Source organism: Homalodisca vitripennis, chromosome 3 (genome assembly GCF_021130785.1).
Source record: "Homalodisca vitripennis isolate AUS2020 chromosome 3, UT_GWSS_2.1, whole genome shotgun sequence".
Classification (NCBI taxonomy): domain Eukaryota; kingdom Metazoa; phylum Arthropoda; class Insecta; order Hemiptera; family Cicadellidae; genus Homalodisca; species Homalodisca vitripennis.
Genome location: NC_060209.1, coordinates 156,757,584 through 156,777,651, shown reverse-complemented (window position 1 = coordinate 156,777,651; position 20,068 = coordinate 156,757,584). Strand labels below are relative to the sequence as shown.

General features: G+C 35.9%; 2 protein-coding genes across 3 annotated transcripts in view; both read left to right on the top strand.

The window, feature by feature from the left end:
• The window catches only part of LOC124357695, a 354,027-nt gene that overhangs the window by 42,442 nt on the left and 291,517 nt on the right, over positions 1-20,068 (top strand). The window lies entirely within an intron of this gene.
• On the top strand, positions 915-4,696 carry LOC124357697. Its single transcript, XM_046809697.1, has 2 exons — positions 915-1,203; positions 3,879-4,696. The coding sequence occupies exons 1-2, from the start codon at positions 1,071-1,073 to the stop codon at positions 4,529-4,531; spliced, it is 786 nt and encodes a 261-aa protein (XP_046665653.1). The 5' UTR covers positions 915-1,070; the 3' UTR covers positions 4,532-4,696.

Below are 20,068 nucleotides of genomic sequence, written 5' to 3'. Positions count from 1 at the left end.
AATCCCACCTCACCCCTCGCGCGTTGTTCATCCGTTCCTGGGTTATCCGGCTGAATTGTTTCGTCAATACAAAATAAAGTCATAAATAGTGGGAATGGGGAATTCATCTCGATTGAAATGTTTACAAATCTGGTGCTGCTGTATTACAGAGCTGACTCCCTTCTGTCAACTAAATTTCAGTTGGATTAGAAATGTAACAAGACTAGAGAATCATAGATTTAACTTTGATTTTGCATAGATTACGTCATTTGTACAGCTCGCTAGATTGACCAAGGCATAAACAATGAATCTGTGTGTGTGTAATAAACAAGGTCTTGCTTATTACACCTTTGTGTTAATGTTTCAGGTGCTAAATCAGCTGATTGTAGAGTCAGTCTGTAGACTATTATGGGTGTTTGAGCCTCACATGAATGTTTTTGAACAACCGAAAAGAATTGAGCGTTAAAAATAAATTGTAATTTGTTTAATTTGTATTCATCAATAACTCTCAGTTAAATAAGGGCATAATGTCAGCATTCTACACCTATCAATTGACAAGTTACAATGTTGTTAGCTTGAATCCATCATTGGAGAGTAAAATTCTGTGATTTGTGAACAGAATAGTGTAATTTGGCATATTGAATTTGTATAGGTTATGTAGTAGATAGGTGTAGAGTGATATATTGTTGGGTAAATGGTTTGAAGAATCACAAAATATAGTAACTGCATTGTCTATAAACATTGCGCGCACAAAAAAAAACAATGCCAACATTGCATTGTTGGCCATCAGAGATTTGGAACACGGTCTTGTCCAAAACCCTGTATTTACTGTTAGTAGTAGTGTATGACGTCACACAGTCCGTGCTGTCCCGAGCCGAGCCGAGCCGTGCCGTGCCGTGCCGCCCCGCCTCCCCCTACCCCGCCTGAGAACGCCCCACCCATCTCTGCACCGCTCCGCTCCGTGGCTAACCGCGCCTACCATGTTGTGTGTATACGTACGTATCTACGTCTTTACTGCAGTCCGACCCAGTGCCCAGTTGCTTGTTAGATCTGTCTCACAGTGTGTTGTCACAGTTTGATCTGATTCGAAGATGTCTATTAAACACCTGATTGCTGAAGTTCAACAGCGGCCTAGCCTGTGGAACAACAAGGACGCTGAGTTCTACAACCGGCCTTACAACGATAAGCTGTGGGATGTCGTGGCGGATATCGTTCAGTTGCCCAGTAAGTACTAAAACTAAATTATGTATCTCTTTCTTAATGTCTTTCTTAATTTTTAGGTATTTAAGGTTGACATGGAAGATGTGTAGCGGCATGCTGCTTGCGTCTTTGTAGGCTACAGATTAAAAATTAAACTCACCTTTGGTAAAATAAAAAATCCAGAAATGAACAATTTATATATTCTGTCTGAGTTTGTTTGATTATACATTATTTAATTAAATACATACGGCGTGACTAACAAAAAATGCAGGTTCTTGCAGCTAGGCTACAGTGTTTACCCGAGTCACAACGGCCATGACAGTAAATGCGGCGCGGAGCGGGGACCTTCCTCGTCAGCTGTTGCGACCGAGTATTTAATGTTTTTGTTATTCGAATGTTATCATCCTGAAACAAAATGAACATACTGGTGCATTACTGTAACCTCAGTTATCTAGTACAAATACGTAACTAATATCCTTTCAAATTAATTTTCGAAACGTTTTAGCGGAGTTTAAATGTCTGGTCATTAGGGCACAAATATTGAAAAAATACCTCTTTATTTAAGTTTAACCAATTATGGTTGCAATCAATTAGCAAGTAAGGTAGTCTAGTTACCATGTCACTTGCATTACTGAAACTTACTATTTGGCATCTCATAATGTTGTACGGCGGCCATCTTGAAACCAAATAACATAAAAGAACAACTATAAGGGAAAAATATTGTTCTTAATTAATTAAGGAAACAAGTAACACCCTTTGGTAATTATTGTGTAAAATTATTTGGTGGTTTTTATTTTAAATAAATTTAATAAACGGAACAAAAAACAAATACTAATATTTAAAAAAATATAAAAAAAACTCTTCTCTGGTACAGTCTCTTGTAGCCTTTTGATCATCATTTGCTCTCTTTGTCTTAAAGTCAACAAGTTTTTGTTTTCTTGTATAACTTTATAACTATAATGTATTTATTAATTTAAACAAACTCTCCAATAATATAAAGTTTTTATTTTTGTGAGGCCTTTCGTACTCAATGAGTACATCTTCGGGCTCACACAACTGAATAAACTGACTTATTCAGTTGTGTGAGTCCGAAGATGTACTCATTGAGTACAAAAGGCCTCACAAAAATAAAAGCTTTATATTATTGGAGAGTTTGTTTAAATTAATAGATAATTTCCAATAAGACAAGAGCTTCAAGAATGTATAATGTATTTATTACAGATGATTAGTAAAATGTAATATCACCCTTACGTTGCTGTTTGATATAGGTTATGAGTTTCCTGTGTTGTAATCTAATAATATTTTGACTTGTTAGGGCAATAGATAATTGGACAGGTGATTTAATTAATTTGATAAATGAATAAATTTGTGGAACAATATGTTTATTTTATATTTTGGATTACTTCTTTCTTAATAAGATAAAACAATTTTTTCGTATTCTGTACCTAATCCTCAATATAATATTCTTTTAGTTTCTCTAGCTATAGTGATTCTTATGGTATAATATTTGTTTAGTATTTCAGTATCTAAGTTTCAATTTATGTTACTTGAAAATCGATTAATAGTGTTAGTTAATATTTTTATAAATTTATTGAATAAATATGGAAAGGTAATTCGGTATATTTATTCACAGAACATCACTCTCCACGGTGAGGCTGAAATATTTCACGATTTTTTATTAAGTTAAGGATGTATCGATGCGAGCTAAGAAAAATTACATGAGCCATAACAACGTCCGCGTAAGTCTAAGAACTTAGATCTATTAAGAATATTATGTTCAGGTTAGTTTGGATATGAATATAGCATAATGTTTGAAGTACTTGTTGGATTAACAAATATTGAAAGGTAGTCTACTGCATTATTTGTATTTACAATGAATGTTTGTGCTCGCATGCGTACGTGAAGTCTATGTGTGCGCATCGTGTCATAATTGGTGAAAATATACAACAGTTTTGAACATGGCAGTGGCAAATAAAGAATTTTTTCTATTTTCTGTGAGTTTTACATAAAATAAAAAGTCAGACCAAGTGGTTTATTCAAACATCGCCTTTGTTGTAGTTATCCGTTCTTGGTCTAAATCTCAAATTTCAACCTACTTAGATCGAAATTGTAATATATTATTCAACATTCGTTGTTGCTAAATTATTTGTTTCTGATACTTCATCCTTCTCTCGCAATTTACTAGCCAGTGAACAAATGCATTCTAACCTTCATTCTGCTCTAATTCTTCGCCTACATTCTGCTAGTCTGATGAAACACATTTAACACAATATGTGTTATAAAGAAGTAAGTTATATAAATAATGAAGTGTTTTTGGAGACAATGTATAGTAATTGGCATGTGAGAAAGACTCAGAATAATAAGAACATAAACAAGGATCTGAATGTGGAAAGCCCACAGTTAATTTCTAAGCGTATATTTATAAGCGTAGTGGGTTATGTTTGAAAATCAATCAATCAAAATCATTAGTTACAAATGGAGGGAATGATCTGAATTCTCTAACATCCTTCATTGGGGCTCAGAGGACCAATTGCATAGTTGTGCTGTTACACTGTCTGCCAATGGCTGGCCGAGGCTAATGGGTAGGTTTAGACTATTCTTTGTCCGCCTGTCGTATTACATTCAACGTTCCTATACATTTTAAAATATTCTATATTTGTGTTGTATCACGCATCTCACAATGGTCACTTTGTTTTCAGAGGCGTCTGCCAAGACCAAGTGGAAGAACTTGAAAGATTCGTTCGTGAAGGCGGTGAAGGGTGTGGGTAGACGTAGCGACGGTAGTGGTTCTGCGGTGGACCCCAACAAATGGCCCCACTTCAACTCGTTACTGTTCCTGATGGAGTGTGTGACCGTATCCCCCGAGCACCTCCAGAACCTGCCACCGGACTGTGTACCCCTGGAACACTTCCAGAACCTCCAACAGGACCTGGAGTTGCCGAGCAACGGCACTGGGGAGGCCGAAGAACAACCGGGCGAGAACAGTACCGCGGAACAGGACGGTCTCGGCCACGACATTCCCCTGGACGTGCAGCTCCGCAGCGGATCACGGTCTCGGAACAAGAGGAGACTCCAAGACCCCGACTCTGCCGCCAGTCCGAAGAAGACATCCAAAAGTGCTTCTAGCGATTTAGAAATCCAGAACATAACCAGTTTCAGCAGTGATCTGTTCAAAAGTGACAATCGCATGATCGAAATTTTACAAGAGCCCGATGATGACTATGACATGCACTTCTTGAAGTCATTGGTTCCCTTTTTCAAAGACATGACCTCTGTCCAAAAGCTGAGGGTACGAAGTAGGCTGCTCAACGTGATCGCGGAAGAGCTCTCCTCGCAGAACTACAAAAAGTAGTGTTTTGTGTACTTTAACCAAATCAACCAAAGCGTTAATTTCATAACATTTTTGACACTAATTGTAAAAAAGAATATCCATGTGTTTAGTTATTTCCTTGTACAGTAGTACGTAGTGATCTCCTGTAAAAATTATATAATTTGTGATATTAAAATGTTTAGACCACTTCTAGCAACCATTTTTTCCTTTATCTATAGAGTTGTTATTAAAAGACCAGCAATTAAATTTCGTTAGGACTCTTTTTAATGATTTTTAGAATCAAATATTTTTTTATAGCCGTGAAATATGTGGTTTAATACTTTGAGAAGCCAGATATTTAAAATATAAATCCAAACGAGGAAATATTTAACATTATATACCTAATATGTAAATTCCTCAACAGTATACATATGACAACTGTGTTAACATTTGTAGTATATTTATTAGTTTTGTACATTTGTATTAATACTATTTAATTTATTAAGTCATCTATTTTCAATTAAAATAACAAATAGAGGCCTATAAAGTTTAGTCCAGATGGTTGTTTGTAACGAAAACATTGAATGGTAATACTACACTATTGACTATTTACTATGAAATATTGCTCTGTAAAATCATGTTTTTTCTCGGGGCATTTGAATAAAAAAGAATAGAATTGAATGAATATTGAATATTTGATTGGTGTGTTACCATAATATACAAACAGTGGACTGGAATATCGACTTTCAACTGTGGATTATATATGGGTAGAGTGAGTAAACCACAACCTGCATTAAAATGTATCAACGAAATCCACTTTAGGTACGTTACTAGCGAAGGGAATTTACTTGAATTTCAAAACTATTGATTACAATTTTAGTACATTTATGTTTGTCTCTGACAAATAAAATGAGGAGAAGAGATCACAAAGAAAATGCAATCCTTCGATTGGGTTACATTTTGTCGAATTTCTTAAAAATGCTGAACGTATGAAACAACTTAGAAGGAAATATTTTTGTGTGTGTAAAAGTAGGCCTGCGTATTTCTAAAATAATTTTTAATTTAAAAAACTTCACAATTTTAAATCATGGTTTATATATAAACTGAAAAAGTTTTAATTACTGTACAATAAATAACTCTCTAAATAACATATGTACATGATTTTTTTGAGGGCGGGGAAGAAAAAAATTTCCTCGAAATCCCGCTTCTGTTTGATAAAAATATCCTTCACTGCTGGTGTATTTTGAGTGAATATATGAATGACGTTAGGCACTAGGGCGTCTGTCGCAATCAGCGTAACTGTGATATTTAATAAAATATAACCTAATCTAAATACGATCGTTTCTCCTAAAGTTGTTCTCTTGTAAATACCTATTCTGATTTCTGTGATGCAGAAATTTAAATTTTGCAAGCTATAACCGTCTTACAGTTATCACTAGAGATTATTTTTATACATAACAAACTCCACAAGATTGAGTTTAATTGAATACCACCGTGTTAATCTCTTGCCAACAACTATACTGATTTCTGTGATGCAAAAATTCAACTTTTTCAAGCTATAACCGTCCTACAGTCATCACTGGAAATTACTTTTATACATAAAAAAAAAACTCTACGAGAATGTAATTGAATGCCATCGTGTTAAGCAGCTGTCATCAAACAAACGTAACTCTCCAATTCACTTAGGCTCTTCTTGGGCAGGAATCTCCTCTTTCAGATGTGCTTTCGAGTTGCATTTCAATTTCAATTTGAGTTTGTACATTCATCACAAACCACATTGACACGAATGAAATCTAGTGGTGGAGAAGATATCGGTGAAGAGATCCGAATCATTCGGCAGGTTATCTACGGAATGTTATATTCTTTATTTGTAGTAAGTCTACTGCTAAAAGAGGCCTTGAAGGTCTAGAAAGCCAACTCATGCAATGAGCTCTCAGTCTCTTGCATGAAGTAATATTATCAACCAAACCATTTCTGCTCAAGTATCTAACGTAGTTAATAAGTAAAAAATATACACATATTTACTCAAGCCTAGTACGCTTCTTGTCTCTCACATTGGAAAAGTCGTTACTTAACTTAAAATTTAAGTCAGTTGGTATTTTCGGGTGTCACTTCTATCGTCTTCTGCTATCTGCCTCTCCCACAAACACAATTGTACCAGTCTTTGTTCTCAAAATGATCTAAGATTCCAGTGTAAGCTACATTGAACTTGGATATATCATCGTTGCCTCATGATCTGTAGAGTTTGCCTCATCATCCAGAAGTAATAAATCTGTATCGGACCTGACGTGTACGCCACATCAGCTGACTGGACACAGTGACTGATGATATCCCGGCCCCTGCCAGACACAGATGATTATTGATTGACTACCAAGGTCATCACACCACAGCCGTTCCCGCGCTTGCGTTCCCCTCTCACTGCTGTTTGGCACAGAGAGATATAACAGATTTTATGTGTTCAGATACATAATTAAATTAATACAGATTTCAAGGCAGGTTATGATTTACACGTTTAGAAATTGGATTTAGTTCTTTCTTAAATAAATTGAGAAGAAGTGTTGCTTTAGAACCGAGTGGCAATTTGCGACGTGTAAGCACATAGCCTAGTTTTTTGTAACATCGATAGAATAATATCCGCTGAGAAACAAATCGATGGTTAGCTTCGATAGTGTTGGTGGGAGAAATGGAAGGCATAGAAGAGGTTAAAAATATGAAACAATGACTTTTTTCAAAGAACACAATTTTTTGAGCTTGACGCAGTTACTAACCGTCGAATACGTAAATAGTTGATATAAGGAGTTAGACTACGTAAGATAAATACTGAAAGGTGCCACTTTCAGTCAAAAAGTTAGTTTTTGTGGGGTTGGCCAACGCACTTTTAATTTAATTTTTATGTTTGACGGTTGTTTAGAAGCGTATCAAGCTAATACAACTGTGATCTGAGGAAAATCTTCAAGATTCATGCTATTTAACCCGTTTAAAACCCTACCAAATCTAATCTGTTTGACGATCAGTCCTTTTCACAGGAAAATGACTATTGATTTCGTGGTTGTGTGCTCATGCAATGCAAATTAGCTCTCGGCTTCTGAACTTTTACAATGTAACCTCGGGGTTACACAGTTTTGCTCTAGTGTGGCAAATACAGCGAATAACTAAACAACAGCAGAGTTAGGACACTGGAACTATGATAGCCATGTAGTTCCATTAATGACGTTGAGTATTGTTGTTTAGAAAAACGTAACCGCAATTAAGTTTCGAGATTTATACTATAAACTTATTAACACGACGTATTCATAGACCACATATTACATTCTTAGCGATCGTGCTCGCAAAGATATTATTACACTAAATGCGACAGCCTCAACTCTACACTCTACAGAGTCAGCCTTATGAAAGTTTTATGACACAACCACTGTTTATGGCACGCTTTATGGACAGCCTTATGACAAGACCAGCCATATAAACCAACACAGGCAATCCGTGTGCCACTTGAGAGACACAAATCGCAATTTCTTCAGTCGACCATATCAAGCTTACGAGCCCTGGACCCTCCCCACAATCAACCAATTGTTCCAACTGTAATTCAGAATCCATCTTAACCTTTCTTTTACTATTAACAGCCCATTCGACATTCTGACTCACTAAAGACAGCATGACAAAGTGACACTCGTGATACATCTACAACGCGATGTTCACAGAACTGCAGTGACGCAAACAGATTACGATTGTCTCCTGAAATCACTGAGCCCAAGAGTTATGGAGATACATTTTTACTCTTAAAACAACCAGGTGAGAAAGTACACTTAGTCCTAAAAGGACTTTTGGGCTGCTTCTGGAGTGACAGAATATTCTGGGGTAAGGTTGAGGTAGGGGCCGCCTCCTTGTGTTAAGGGTACGTCCTTATGTCTAGACTAGCAACAACCCTTAACACTTGAGGAGTCCCACCAACTCCCAACAGTCATCTCTCGCAGTAGACTAGACCTATCGATCTAACCTTGCAAATATCTCGACATTTGCGGTTATTGATGTGTCACTCCTGGACATCCATATGGTTGCTCAGATTAAGTGACACATCGATGTTTGAATGTTTGATGCTCCCAGTGTAAGTTCAACTGGTAGGTGTAAACCAGCCAGAATTGAACTCTCCTGAGGATAGATATAAATTACTATAACTGATAATGAAAGGTCAAAATTCAGCTGATTGAACAGAGTCGGACTCTTTAGAAGTAAATTTAGCCCTACCAGCGAACACATTTTCAGGGAGGCTACCAGATCCAAGAACGAGGTTAATTGTCCGAGCAATCTTCTTAGAGCACACTGTTCCCACCAAGTCTTAGAGCAGAAAACTTTGGCACACCACTGTGTTTAATATTATAGCTAACATTAAACTAACAGTTACCCGCGGCTTCGCAGGCAATATAATTTTGAAATGCGGGGACACCATGAGCATATTCTTTTTAAATGGTATTTCAAACAATCTTGAGAAATGATAGAGACTGAAAAATATTCCAGTCTCTTGATCCATTTCAGAATTTCTTGAAGATGGGCCTCTAAATTCGGAGAGTGAAACTGGTTTTATACGTACTCCAATATTTCATAATATTTTATTGAATAGTTCCAACGATTTCAGTAACATCAACTGAACTATTTTAGACCAGTGTGGACAGATCGTAACTCTAAAGGCGAAATCTTTAGCTTTTCAGTTGTTATGATATAATACATTTTACTGTAGTTGTTTAAAATCCCAATAAAAACGAACCCAGACAAAGAAAAGTGTAACTTACTTTGATAGAAATATAACAACAAATATTCACTATCAGCTATAAATATATATATATGAATTATTATACTTATTATTTTTGACTTTGACAGGTGATAAAAACACATTTACTATCTGCTTATTAAGCCAAGTCCATAAATATAATGCATAAAAAGGAGTTTAAAAAACCAGTGGGGCGCAGTCCGGAGGGATTTTCAAAATAGGAATAGGCATATATGTCAACCAGGAACCGTATGAATGTCCATGTAAAATTTCAGTACAATCGATCCAGTAGTTTATAGCCATAATATATAGTTAAGTAACACTGAGAGACACCATTAAAGTTTCATACAGGATGTCCCATAACTCTCTGGACAAAAGTATACCAAGTTATTGTACAGGTCAAGACAAACATATTTCACCACATGAACATGGGTCTCAGAAGCAAAAAAAGAGCTGCGGTTTTTTTATAATCGCTGGAAACCTCAATGGGGCCATGTCTTGTTGCAGCAAATTTGCTCTAGATCAGTTATTTATTATTCGACTTAAATAATGTTGGTGTCATTAGATTTGTGATGATATCCTCCAAAATCTGCTATTCATGTGCTTCATGAGAAAAATTCTGGTTTTTAAGATATTCAAAGCTTTAATGGCCGCCATTTTGAAAATACTACAAATTATTTTATAACAATTGTTTCGGTAATTGGCCTGGTTATTAACATTTGAACAAAATTTCCTGTATCTGAACTTATTAGTTTTTAAGATATTATTTTTTATAAAAAAACCATACAGACAGACAGGTGGGAAACTAAGCGTCAGATACCCATCAAATGGAGAAATAGGTTTGTCGTGACCTGAGCAAACGTGGGTGTCTTTTGTCCACAGAATTACGGGACACCCTGTATACTAGGACACTCGCAGATTTTCAGCGGTCTACTAGTGTGCACAGTATTGAACAACCACGAATTTCGTAGAATCGTAGAAAAAGAAAAAAGAATTAAAACTGCTTTCCGACTGGAACTTTGGATATTCTTGGGCTAATGTTACTTGCTCACAGTGATGGATCCAAGAGGAGTGAGGAGGGCTACACGGAAATACATTTTCCGCCAACACAGTACAGGACTTTTACTGTGAATGATGCTATTTAAATAAATAAAAAGTACACATTGAGTCCTGTACTCGTTATGTACGCCGTGGGTATGCGCGATTTCCGCCATCACAGCAGTGTTATTGTACAGTGTGTAACTAATGACTCATGCCGTTATCTGTGGGAGACGAGTCAACAATTATACAAACATCCGTGAGTGTAACACCTGTTTTTAAATGTCGCGAACGTTGTGTTCTTATTCAATTGAAACTCAATCTGCCGCAGTGTTGAAGCTCGCAATGTAGAATGACCGTTGTGTAAACTGTGCACGAACTACTATTCTGAATTTGTTTACATTGCTGATGTATCGCTAACTAATTAAACCGTATGTGGTGACATAAAACTGCACCACTGTAACGGAAGAGCCTTTACAAATGGCTGTACTTTCATTTTCGTGGCATTTTTATATATTAACTTTTACCCACGAAACAATTTCGAGTGGTATAAGGCCTTAAGGTTAAACTCGATGTGTCATCAACCGAAATCATTATTAAAAATGTATTTTAATATTGTGCCAGAATCCTATTTTCCTTATTGCAGACAGTCTTACGGTTGCTTTTACGACCAAATACTGAAACTTTTGTGGTTAATATTTTCATTATTTTATTAAACATCAAATATGCTCTTTAAACAGACCCACTTTTTAAAAATCAATGAGAAAGTTCGTAATTTGATTTATACCAAAGAAGATTATATAAGGCATAATTACACTCTTGTATCGTTAAAAAGTGTGTCAAAATGTTACATTTGTTGTATAATTTGCATGTGTATTACTCGTGAAAGTGACTGTTGGCCAGATATCAATAAACTTAAGTGGTTCAGTTTTCGGCTGAAAAAACAATTAGTTATAATTTTAATTCACTTAAGATAACATTCCTGAAACGTATTTTTTTAATCCTCGTAGAATTATGGGCTTTTAAAGTGATTTTTGTAGGTGATTTTGTAATCAGGGCCAAATAAAAACGGCTGTAGGAAGTGACTTGTCATATTTGACTTGTCACTTTTAAAATATAATATCAATTATAATGTAAAGTACATTTTTTTATCTTTAATGTTTCTTTGATAATAAGATTTCCTGATATGCTCCTTCAAGTTCTTATTACTCATGGAATAATAACACATCTTATTTTATTTTTCCTGACTGTAATTATGGTATATTACTGTGACAAAAATGTTCTATAACTCTAAAAATTCCAACCATAGACAGATTGCACCATATTTAAGCAGTGGCCTTGTGACTAAAATGTACAAGAGTAAAACACACCGTGGTGTGCCCGAATGTGGTGTGTGTAGGTGTGGCGGTGACCTTGTCGTCGTGAGTCACCCACACCTGATCACACCTTCAGATGTTGTACTGTCACTTGTTAATATTTGCACATATATTACTCTTCTGCAACCGCCCGACCTTCAGCTCGTCACCTTCAACTTGCCACGTGCACTCGAGACACTCGCAGAAAACAAATGTGTTTGCGTCACTCGGTCAGCAACAATAATCGTGCTTCGAGTTTCTGGTCTAACTGTTTGATATATTTGACTGACATTGCTACTATATGTATATATAGTATGTATATATGTACATAATGCGGTTGTACATATAATTAGATAAAAAAAAATTCGGTAAACTTTTCTTAAGGATCCGACAGGTCCTTATTAAAATCGTGTCTTTCTGTGCGATAACCTATGATAAAAGGATCATAGAGACTTTTGGCACATAGGATCGTCTTGGTGCAACACTTTATTGATTTTTAGGTCAAAATCAAAGTTAAAAATAAAATAATACTAATATATTAGTGTTGTGTGTAGCCATGATTGCAATGAAATATTGCAGTATAAACAGATTTGTGAACAAACTGGCGCCAATTATATGACACTAGCACGTGACACAGTAACACGTGTGACGAAGTTAATTTGTTGGATTGGTTGGTAAGAGTTTAGTCACGTTCTGGCAGGTTTTTCGTCACTTCGTTGTGTCGGTTTATGTTTTTGAGCTAACGTGTCGTGTCGGGAAGTAAATGCTGACAAAAGAAAGAAAACGCCGGCCGTTCTGCCGTCTTGGAGATGTATATATTATGCATGTATGGCATGTTTGGATGCAGAGAGAGTCGGGTCCCGAAAAATGGGGATCGCGCGCGATTATTTTCCCCCACTCTGTCGGGCGGGAACGTTTTAGACGTGAGATTGTTTCGGGCGGAATAATGTTTAGATATTTTTTGTTTCCCGTTATGATCTGGGCATTACTAGGTTTTTGATACAGAGTCTGTTTGTTCCTTTAAAAATCGATTGGCAAATATATTCATCAGTATCGATAATCGATTGTTGTTAGTCACGAATGTTACCGGACGGAACGTTAGTACGCACAAGAGACACATGACAACGCAATGCGCGATACAAAGGCACTAGTGGATTACACATGAATGTCCTCGGTACAGACGCCATAACATGAGTATAACCCCTATAAAAATAACTGTCAATTCCTGTTTATAGTACGGCATTATAAATGTACAGTTTTATTTGATACACAGTAAAGATTTCAAATTGAGTATAATTATAATTGATGCATATCTTATAAAACATTAATTTATTGCTAAATGTGTTACTAAGCACTAATCTCGAGGCAATTTCATTTCTTTTTTTTAAATATTCGTTGAAATCCATGGAAAAGAGAAAGATCGAGGCAAATGTTCCAAAACACTTTAGGATTACATTTGAAAAATAATTCTAATATTATGTTTTACAATAAACTAAAACTGATAGCTGTTGTAACTTTTAAACCTTCTTTGATGTTTCAGCTGACGTGCATCAAAGAGGCTGAAACATTTAACATTTTAATTCTATAAATGTTAAATACACACACAGTGCTTGATCAGTTGTAAAATGCAGATAACAGAATAATGCAACAAACTCGGCTGTGGCGTCGGTGACGTGATTCATTACAGAATGCGTATATACGCGGAAAAACCTGAAAAGAATCAGTGCTTTATCCTCTTACCGTCTTGTCCATGAACACTGTAATTATACTGATGTATGCTTACTTATTTAAAAAATATAATTTTACATCATACACAAGTGCTTTGTTTAAATAAGCAAGAACTTCGATTAAAACAAATTGCTTGCGGAGCTCCTAGTTTTTTTTATAAAATGGATGATGACGCTATTTCCTAACGTGTAATTATACTTATAATCTATATTAATGATCTCTGTGGTGCTAAACCACAAGGGAAGTTAACATTCTTTGCCGCTACACATGGAAAGTGGACTAAGAATCAGTAAATATAGCAATAACGTGTGAATTATCTTATCATTGGTGGTTTACCATAAATCACATATTGTTGTGTGTTAAACAGACTAAATATATTAATTTCAGTTTTAAAAACATTGCAGATAATTTTTACTGGTTTAAATAGACCCCTATTCTGGTGTTAGTAAATTCGGAGATAAGAGGAAATTGATGAATTCTGACATGAGGTTTCCCATGAATTAAAATTAGAACGTAGTTTGTTTAATTTTCTGGACCTAAGCAAAGTTGTGACTTTGAAGGCGTATTATGGCTTAACTGTTGGAGATGAAACAAAAAGTGACTGGACGTTTTTTGTAAGAAATTTAAAACTGATTCTGCCATCAGATTTGAGCTAGAACCTCTTGTTTTCTCGGTATGTAAATAAAAAGAATAGAGTGCAGTGATCAGACGTTGTAATTTGTTCAGATTAGGGGACATTATCTGGCCATACCAGGAAATTTCCAAGGGGAGATTAATTTTACGAGGGTTTAAAAGAACACGTGGTTCTTGTACGAGGAGTGGTGTCTGTTATGAGAATAAGAAGACAGTATTCTTTATCAGCAGAATAAGTTTCTCAGAGGGTTTAATGTACCCAGGAGAATATCTGGCCATATCATTTAGGTGCCGGGGGAGGGTTATTGCTATCAGGGATTAAAAAATAAGGGTTTCTTTTCCAGAGAGTTTTGTGTTTGTTATGAGAATAAGGGGTACAGGTATTTCGGAAGGACTTGATCAGTAAAGTGCTGTTTAAGACATTTGGGGAGGTTATGCTTATACCAGATACACCCAAGGACGTAGCCAGCGAGGGAGTCCGGGGATCCGCCCCCCCAAATGTTCAAATGTTCAAATTTCCAATTACTTTTTTAGAAAACGATTATTATTATTTAAATAATTCACTATTACTGACATGTACTGCTGAAAGATCGTGTTCAACAAAGAAACGGGTCAAAACATTTTAAGGAACAAAATGGGACTTTACTCTCTGTCCACTATGGGAAAATATCAGTTGTCTGAACCCCCAAAATGTTTTTTCTTGGCTACGTTCCTGATATACCTATAAATATTCAGTTTTGAACGAATGGCTTATTCAAAAGTGAAAGCAGTCCACTTTTTACAAACCGACACAACCTATGATTAGTTATTGTCTGGTATTCGTTTCAATAGTATTCGTTAAAATTCCCTTGCGATCTTATAATGTATGTGGCAAAATGTATTACAACCTAACTCTACAAAACGTATACCTGTACATCATTTCAATAAAATTTGTAACTGCACCTATAATTTGCATTTGCATTTCTAAGATCTTACTAGTTTCATTCCTAGATTGATGTGGGGTAGGGTTAATTACCGCACAATCGGTTTGGTCAAAAGTGTTATATAATCGTTCATTGGTCTTTTATAAAAATGTTAATACAAAGAGTACAAATCTATTAATAAACTATTTATATAATGAATTTTTAAATATGGCACAGAATTGTTGTATTAAGGCGCGTAATTATAAATCAACCACACACTCTGTTGAGATCCTAAACTGTAACCTAATATAACTAAGAGTCTGTAATCGCGACAGAAAAATCTAGGCTGAGCGTTGCCTTGGGAACAATAAATGTGCCAATCCCTTTTCTCGTCCCCAACCATCCCACAAGCTCCCAAAGGAACGGTTACGTGTTCGAGAGATCCTCTGGGATTGTACAAGATGCTGGGTGTAATAACATTGACAAAAGTTCATTTGTCTAGTCCAATCCAAGTTTCGAGTAAGTGAATGTAAATATATTGAGTTGAAGTAATTTGAATATAGTTATTGATTTTTAACCAGATCGCTAGTGAATTCCTTTTTTTGACAATTAACCAATATTGGAAATTAATGTTGGACTGACTCTCGCACTCAGAAATTACGTAATCTCCAAGATTTTCCAGAATCTTCTAAGCCATCAGTAAATAATTATCTTGCGAAAGAGAACTAACGAAAAGTGATTTTAATGGAGGTCGAAAAGATACTGACAGGGAGTGTAGCTTCTAGAGCTAAAGTCCTGGTCTTTGTAGATCATTAAAAGATAGGAAACGTGTTGTGGATTTTTGAAGCAAAGTTTCACTATTGTGTCAGACATATCATTGTTCCTTGGCACGATTCGATGGTTGATAACAATGACTAGTTCAGTTATAGTTCGCTCGGGGAGTGCCGATCTAAGACATCGGACTTGGGATCTGAGTTAGAGAAACGCAGATTTAAATCCTGTTTGTGACCGTAGGGCACTTTTATCAGCACCATCGATTTTGGAGTTTATCGACTATCCCCTTATTATGTTTGATAAGATCCTCGCACAGGCCAGTGGCCCATGGGGACAGGCAGAATAAGGCTTAAAAGGGGGTCGGCCCCTCCATAATAAGCCCACTCCGTGGTTATAGGGAAACAAAACATCCTATTCAGAACGATTGTTTCAAAATCCAAATACAGGAATCTCATCAGATCTACAAACATAAAAGCCCAAGTCGCGCCTGAGATGATTCCTTGGATGTCAGCTTCCTGGAGACCATCCTTCGTATTTTGAAATGTTATCATAATAGGTCCTTTTTAATTACCCTCACATTTAAGCTTCACCCATTGTTGCGTTTGGAACCACATGTATCAAATTCTCAAGCCTATCTTCGCATAACCACGAACTCTCCGGAAATATTTTGGGAATTCGTTTCTACTTGTCAAGAAAAAATAAAACTTGAATATAAACATGGGTCCGAAATGCTTAGTTTATGGTATGTAAGTGTGTGTGTTTTTTTACCAATTTAAATAAAAAAACTCACATTTGGCTCAATTATCTTTCTATTAAAACTTTGGAACAGTGACTAAGTTGCTACATTTTGTTACAAACATTTTTTAATACAAACAACATAAAAATCGATCAGTAAATAACGTATGTATAAGCTTTTAACTGTTGTAATGCAGGGTTATTGCTCCCGTAAACATGTAGATTTTTCCAGCATTGTAGTTTTGTATTGTATTGCCCAGTATTGTATTGGTGAAATGATTTCTGAGAAAGGTCAGGATTCTTGAAAACACAAACTGAGACTGTATATATAAACAAGAAAGTAAATGTTAATACATTATCCCATTGAACGATCTATGTAAGTTTTTATCTGACACTGTAATACTCCAAATATTTTCAGTTCGGTCCAAATTTGAAAATAAATAATGGTATTTGCCATATTGCAGTTTTCCCTACACACACCTCAATCTACAACTACAAATACCTATAGATAAGCATGTAGGGATTACCTAAAAATAACATATGATTAACCTTGCTCAGTGCTAATATACTGGCTAGCAATAGAAACGTGCCCGGCCGTGCCGTATTGTGTGTGTGTCCGTATCCTAATAAATAAACAGATGTAGATGTTTACATGCGTAATAGGTTCAATCAATCAATCAATGTTTATTGCGAAGACATGGTATAGTACATGTATAGCAAAAGTCAATTCGAGTTCAGAGCTAAAATTATGTACATTCTTACCACATCAGGATCTCATTAAAACATACAATAAAATTCAGCATTCATGCATCCTTCATCCATTTGCCAATTTTCCACCTACAGTGCCTAAGTCAATCTTGTGATTGGGTGATCTCCCAGTCAAATGCCAAAAACTCGATAACATTATAAAATGCTTGTGACGCTAAAAAGCGTTTCAAACAAGTTTTTAGCACATTGGGTGTCACGGCATTCTTTACAAAAATTGGGCAGCTTGTTCATGAAATGTGAGGGCGATGTCCATAAACCACCGTTCTGTGTTTACCAGTAGGCCTACGGTAGTTTACTCTGGCTCTGGTCTCATACGGATGTCATGTCTTAGCCAGTTGTTATGGCACACATTTAAACATACAGAATAGAGTTGTTTCGAAAATGTAGAGACTTGGCAGAGTCAAAAGCCGAAACATTTTGAGGGTTTCTCTACATGACTCTCTCAAATTCAAATTAGCTATTATTCGAATCGCTTGCTTCTGCAAGGTTCTTTTAAATTATTCTCGTATTTTAGGTTCCCCTTATTGTTGGGTTTGGAACCGCATGTGTCAAGTTCTCAATTATATTGAACGATTGTTCCAAAATCCAAATACAGGAATCTCAACAGATCTACAAACATAAAAGCCCAAGTCGCGCCTGAGATGATTCCTTGGATATCAGCTTCCTGGAGACCATCCTTCGTATTTTGAAAATGTTATCATAATAGGTTCTTTTTAATTACCCTCACATTTAAGCTTCCCCCATTGTTGCGTTTGGAACCACATGTGTCAAATTCTCAAGCCTATTGAACGATTGTTCCAAAATCAAAATACAAGAGGAATATCGTCAGATCTACTCACAAGTCCAAGTCGTGCCTAAGATGATACCTTCGATATCAGCTCCCTGGAGACCAATCCTTCGTATTTTGAACTGTTATCAGCAGACCTACTACACAGAATCGCCTCTACCCTGTTATCAGTTCGCCTTGTACAAGGCCGGGTCTGTGACCCCTACTACTCCGTGTGTAATGACTGCAAGGCGATGCTATCAGGGCAGTTCCCATCGCTGTGCCGGGCTGGCCACCCTCCCATGTCGTCGTGCCAGTGTACCAGAACGGTCGCTGCCGGTGGGAGATGCCCCCAAACTTTCCTCCTCGTTTGGGAATTCACAAACAATTTCAACTAAAAAATTTAAGATTGTTTTTCGTTCAATTAAATTTTTGGTTATTATGTTATAGTTATGAAGCTATCCAATCTTTAACTCAGTCTACACCCTTTTAGGATTCTTCATTTCAAAAGAGTTGACTAAAATTGGTTTGAAATGTCTCTTTTACTTTTAATATTTAAGTTCATGGCCGTTCAAATACCAGCTTCAAAGGAAGAAAAGGATTTTCCTTTCACACGATAAGATAGGCATGTGAGTCGGAGCATAACTGTAAACAGTTTTTACCTTGCAGTTGCATTTTTTCTTGTTCACAGTACTAAGCTATTAAAATGAACTCTAGAAAATCATCAATTATACGAGTATACTCGTATTCACGTCGCTTACCCCCAAAGTGTACAACTAATTTAATTCGTGTGTATAAATGAAAATTACAAACTTAAAAGTACACTTTAAAAAACTCATTATTTTTATAGACAAGTGTTTAAAATGAATTGGTAAAGTTTTAATAAATTCCAGTAAAATAGGTACGGAGATTATTAATTCTATTCATATAAATATATCTAACTGTTGAATACGTAATACACTGTGATTTCTTGATTAAAGTTTACCGTTACAGCTTTGTAAATTTAATCAATACACTGTAAATGTCCTTACATTCGTTATGTTTTATCGTCGTTGTTGTTTAATTACCTATTACGTTAGTGTTGTGTTTTTTTTTAATTGTGTAATGTTTGAAGAAAAGTTCAAGTTTCTTCTTGTTGACGAAAGATAGCTCTAAGCTGCAGTAACAATTTAAATTACATTGATAAAAATACGATCAACGTATGTGATTTGTTGCGTTAATTGAATTAGCTTCAGGAGGCAACCCATAATAGATAAAATTATTAATTTAGTCATAGTATTTCTCTTGCGTTTTGTTCGTTCATACAGTTGTGTGTTCAGTTAGAAATAGACTCAGGTTCCTGTAAAAGATGGTGTAACGTGTAAAATCTGTACATTTATAAGGGATGTTGCAGTAGACGTAAAAGAATGTAACTTGTAGTTTAGAATGTACAATGTTATTGGCTCCTAACAAGCGTTCAAACATTACGGCGGTACAGTCTGATTCGGCTTAAAACCAGTTTTGTCTAGCAGCTTTATGTTGTCCTGCATTTAGTATAGCATGTTTCTTATCAATGCTGGACCAACATTCCTGTCAATTGTTGACCTTGTCCTGTACTCTCTTGTCTGTGTTGGTCAGGGAGAACATTAAGCAGCATTAAACTACTTCATTGTTGAACTGGTTTATAACCAAATGTGTGCTGAGATATAATTACATATACAGTTAAATTCGTTCATTGTGAACATCGAAACGCGTTGATGTATTTTTAGTCGCGCATATCTGTGATGTGATAAGTTGTCGGGATCTCATTCTGCAATCTGCAGGTAGTCTTGATGGAACGGGTAGAATTAAACAGGATGCTGGAAATAAATAATTAAACTTATTTTTATCTTGTAATATTTTTCTCTTCATAAATAATTACAATAAGACATGATTAACCTGAATAAGCCCAGACAGTCCCGACTCTCTACTAGTACACCCGTATGTAACAGTTACAGTTTGCTTGCTCCATATTCTGGGTATATTATATGGGTTGATAACAATTTCATATTTGTCTTGAAGTCACATATGTTGCTACGTTACTTGCAGTCAGAAAGAAGTATGGTAATGTACAGTACTTTAATTAATAATTCAGATACA

What these genes read in the sequence shown, in the direction of transcription:
- LOC124357697 (XM_046809697.1), top strand. Translation starts at nt 1,071, where the DNA reads ATGTCTATTAAACACCTGATTGCTGAAGTTCAACAGCGGCCTAGCCTG. An exon ending in GGATATCGTTCAGTTGCCCA is followed by an intron (nt 1,204 to 3,878) that starts GTAAGTACTAAA and finishes CTTTGTTTTCAG; the next exon opens with AGGCGTCTGCCAAGACCAAG.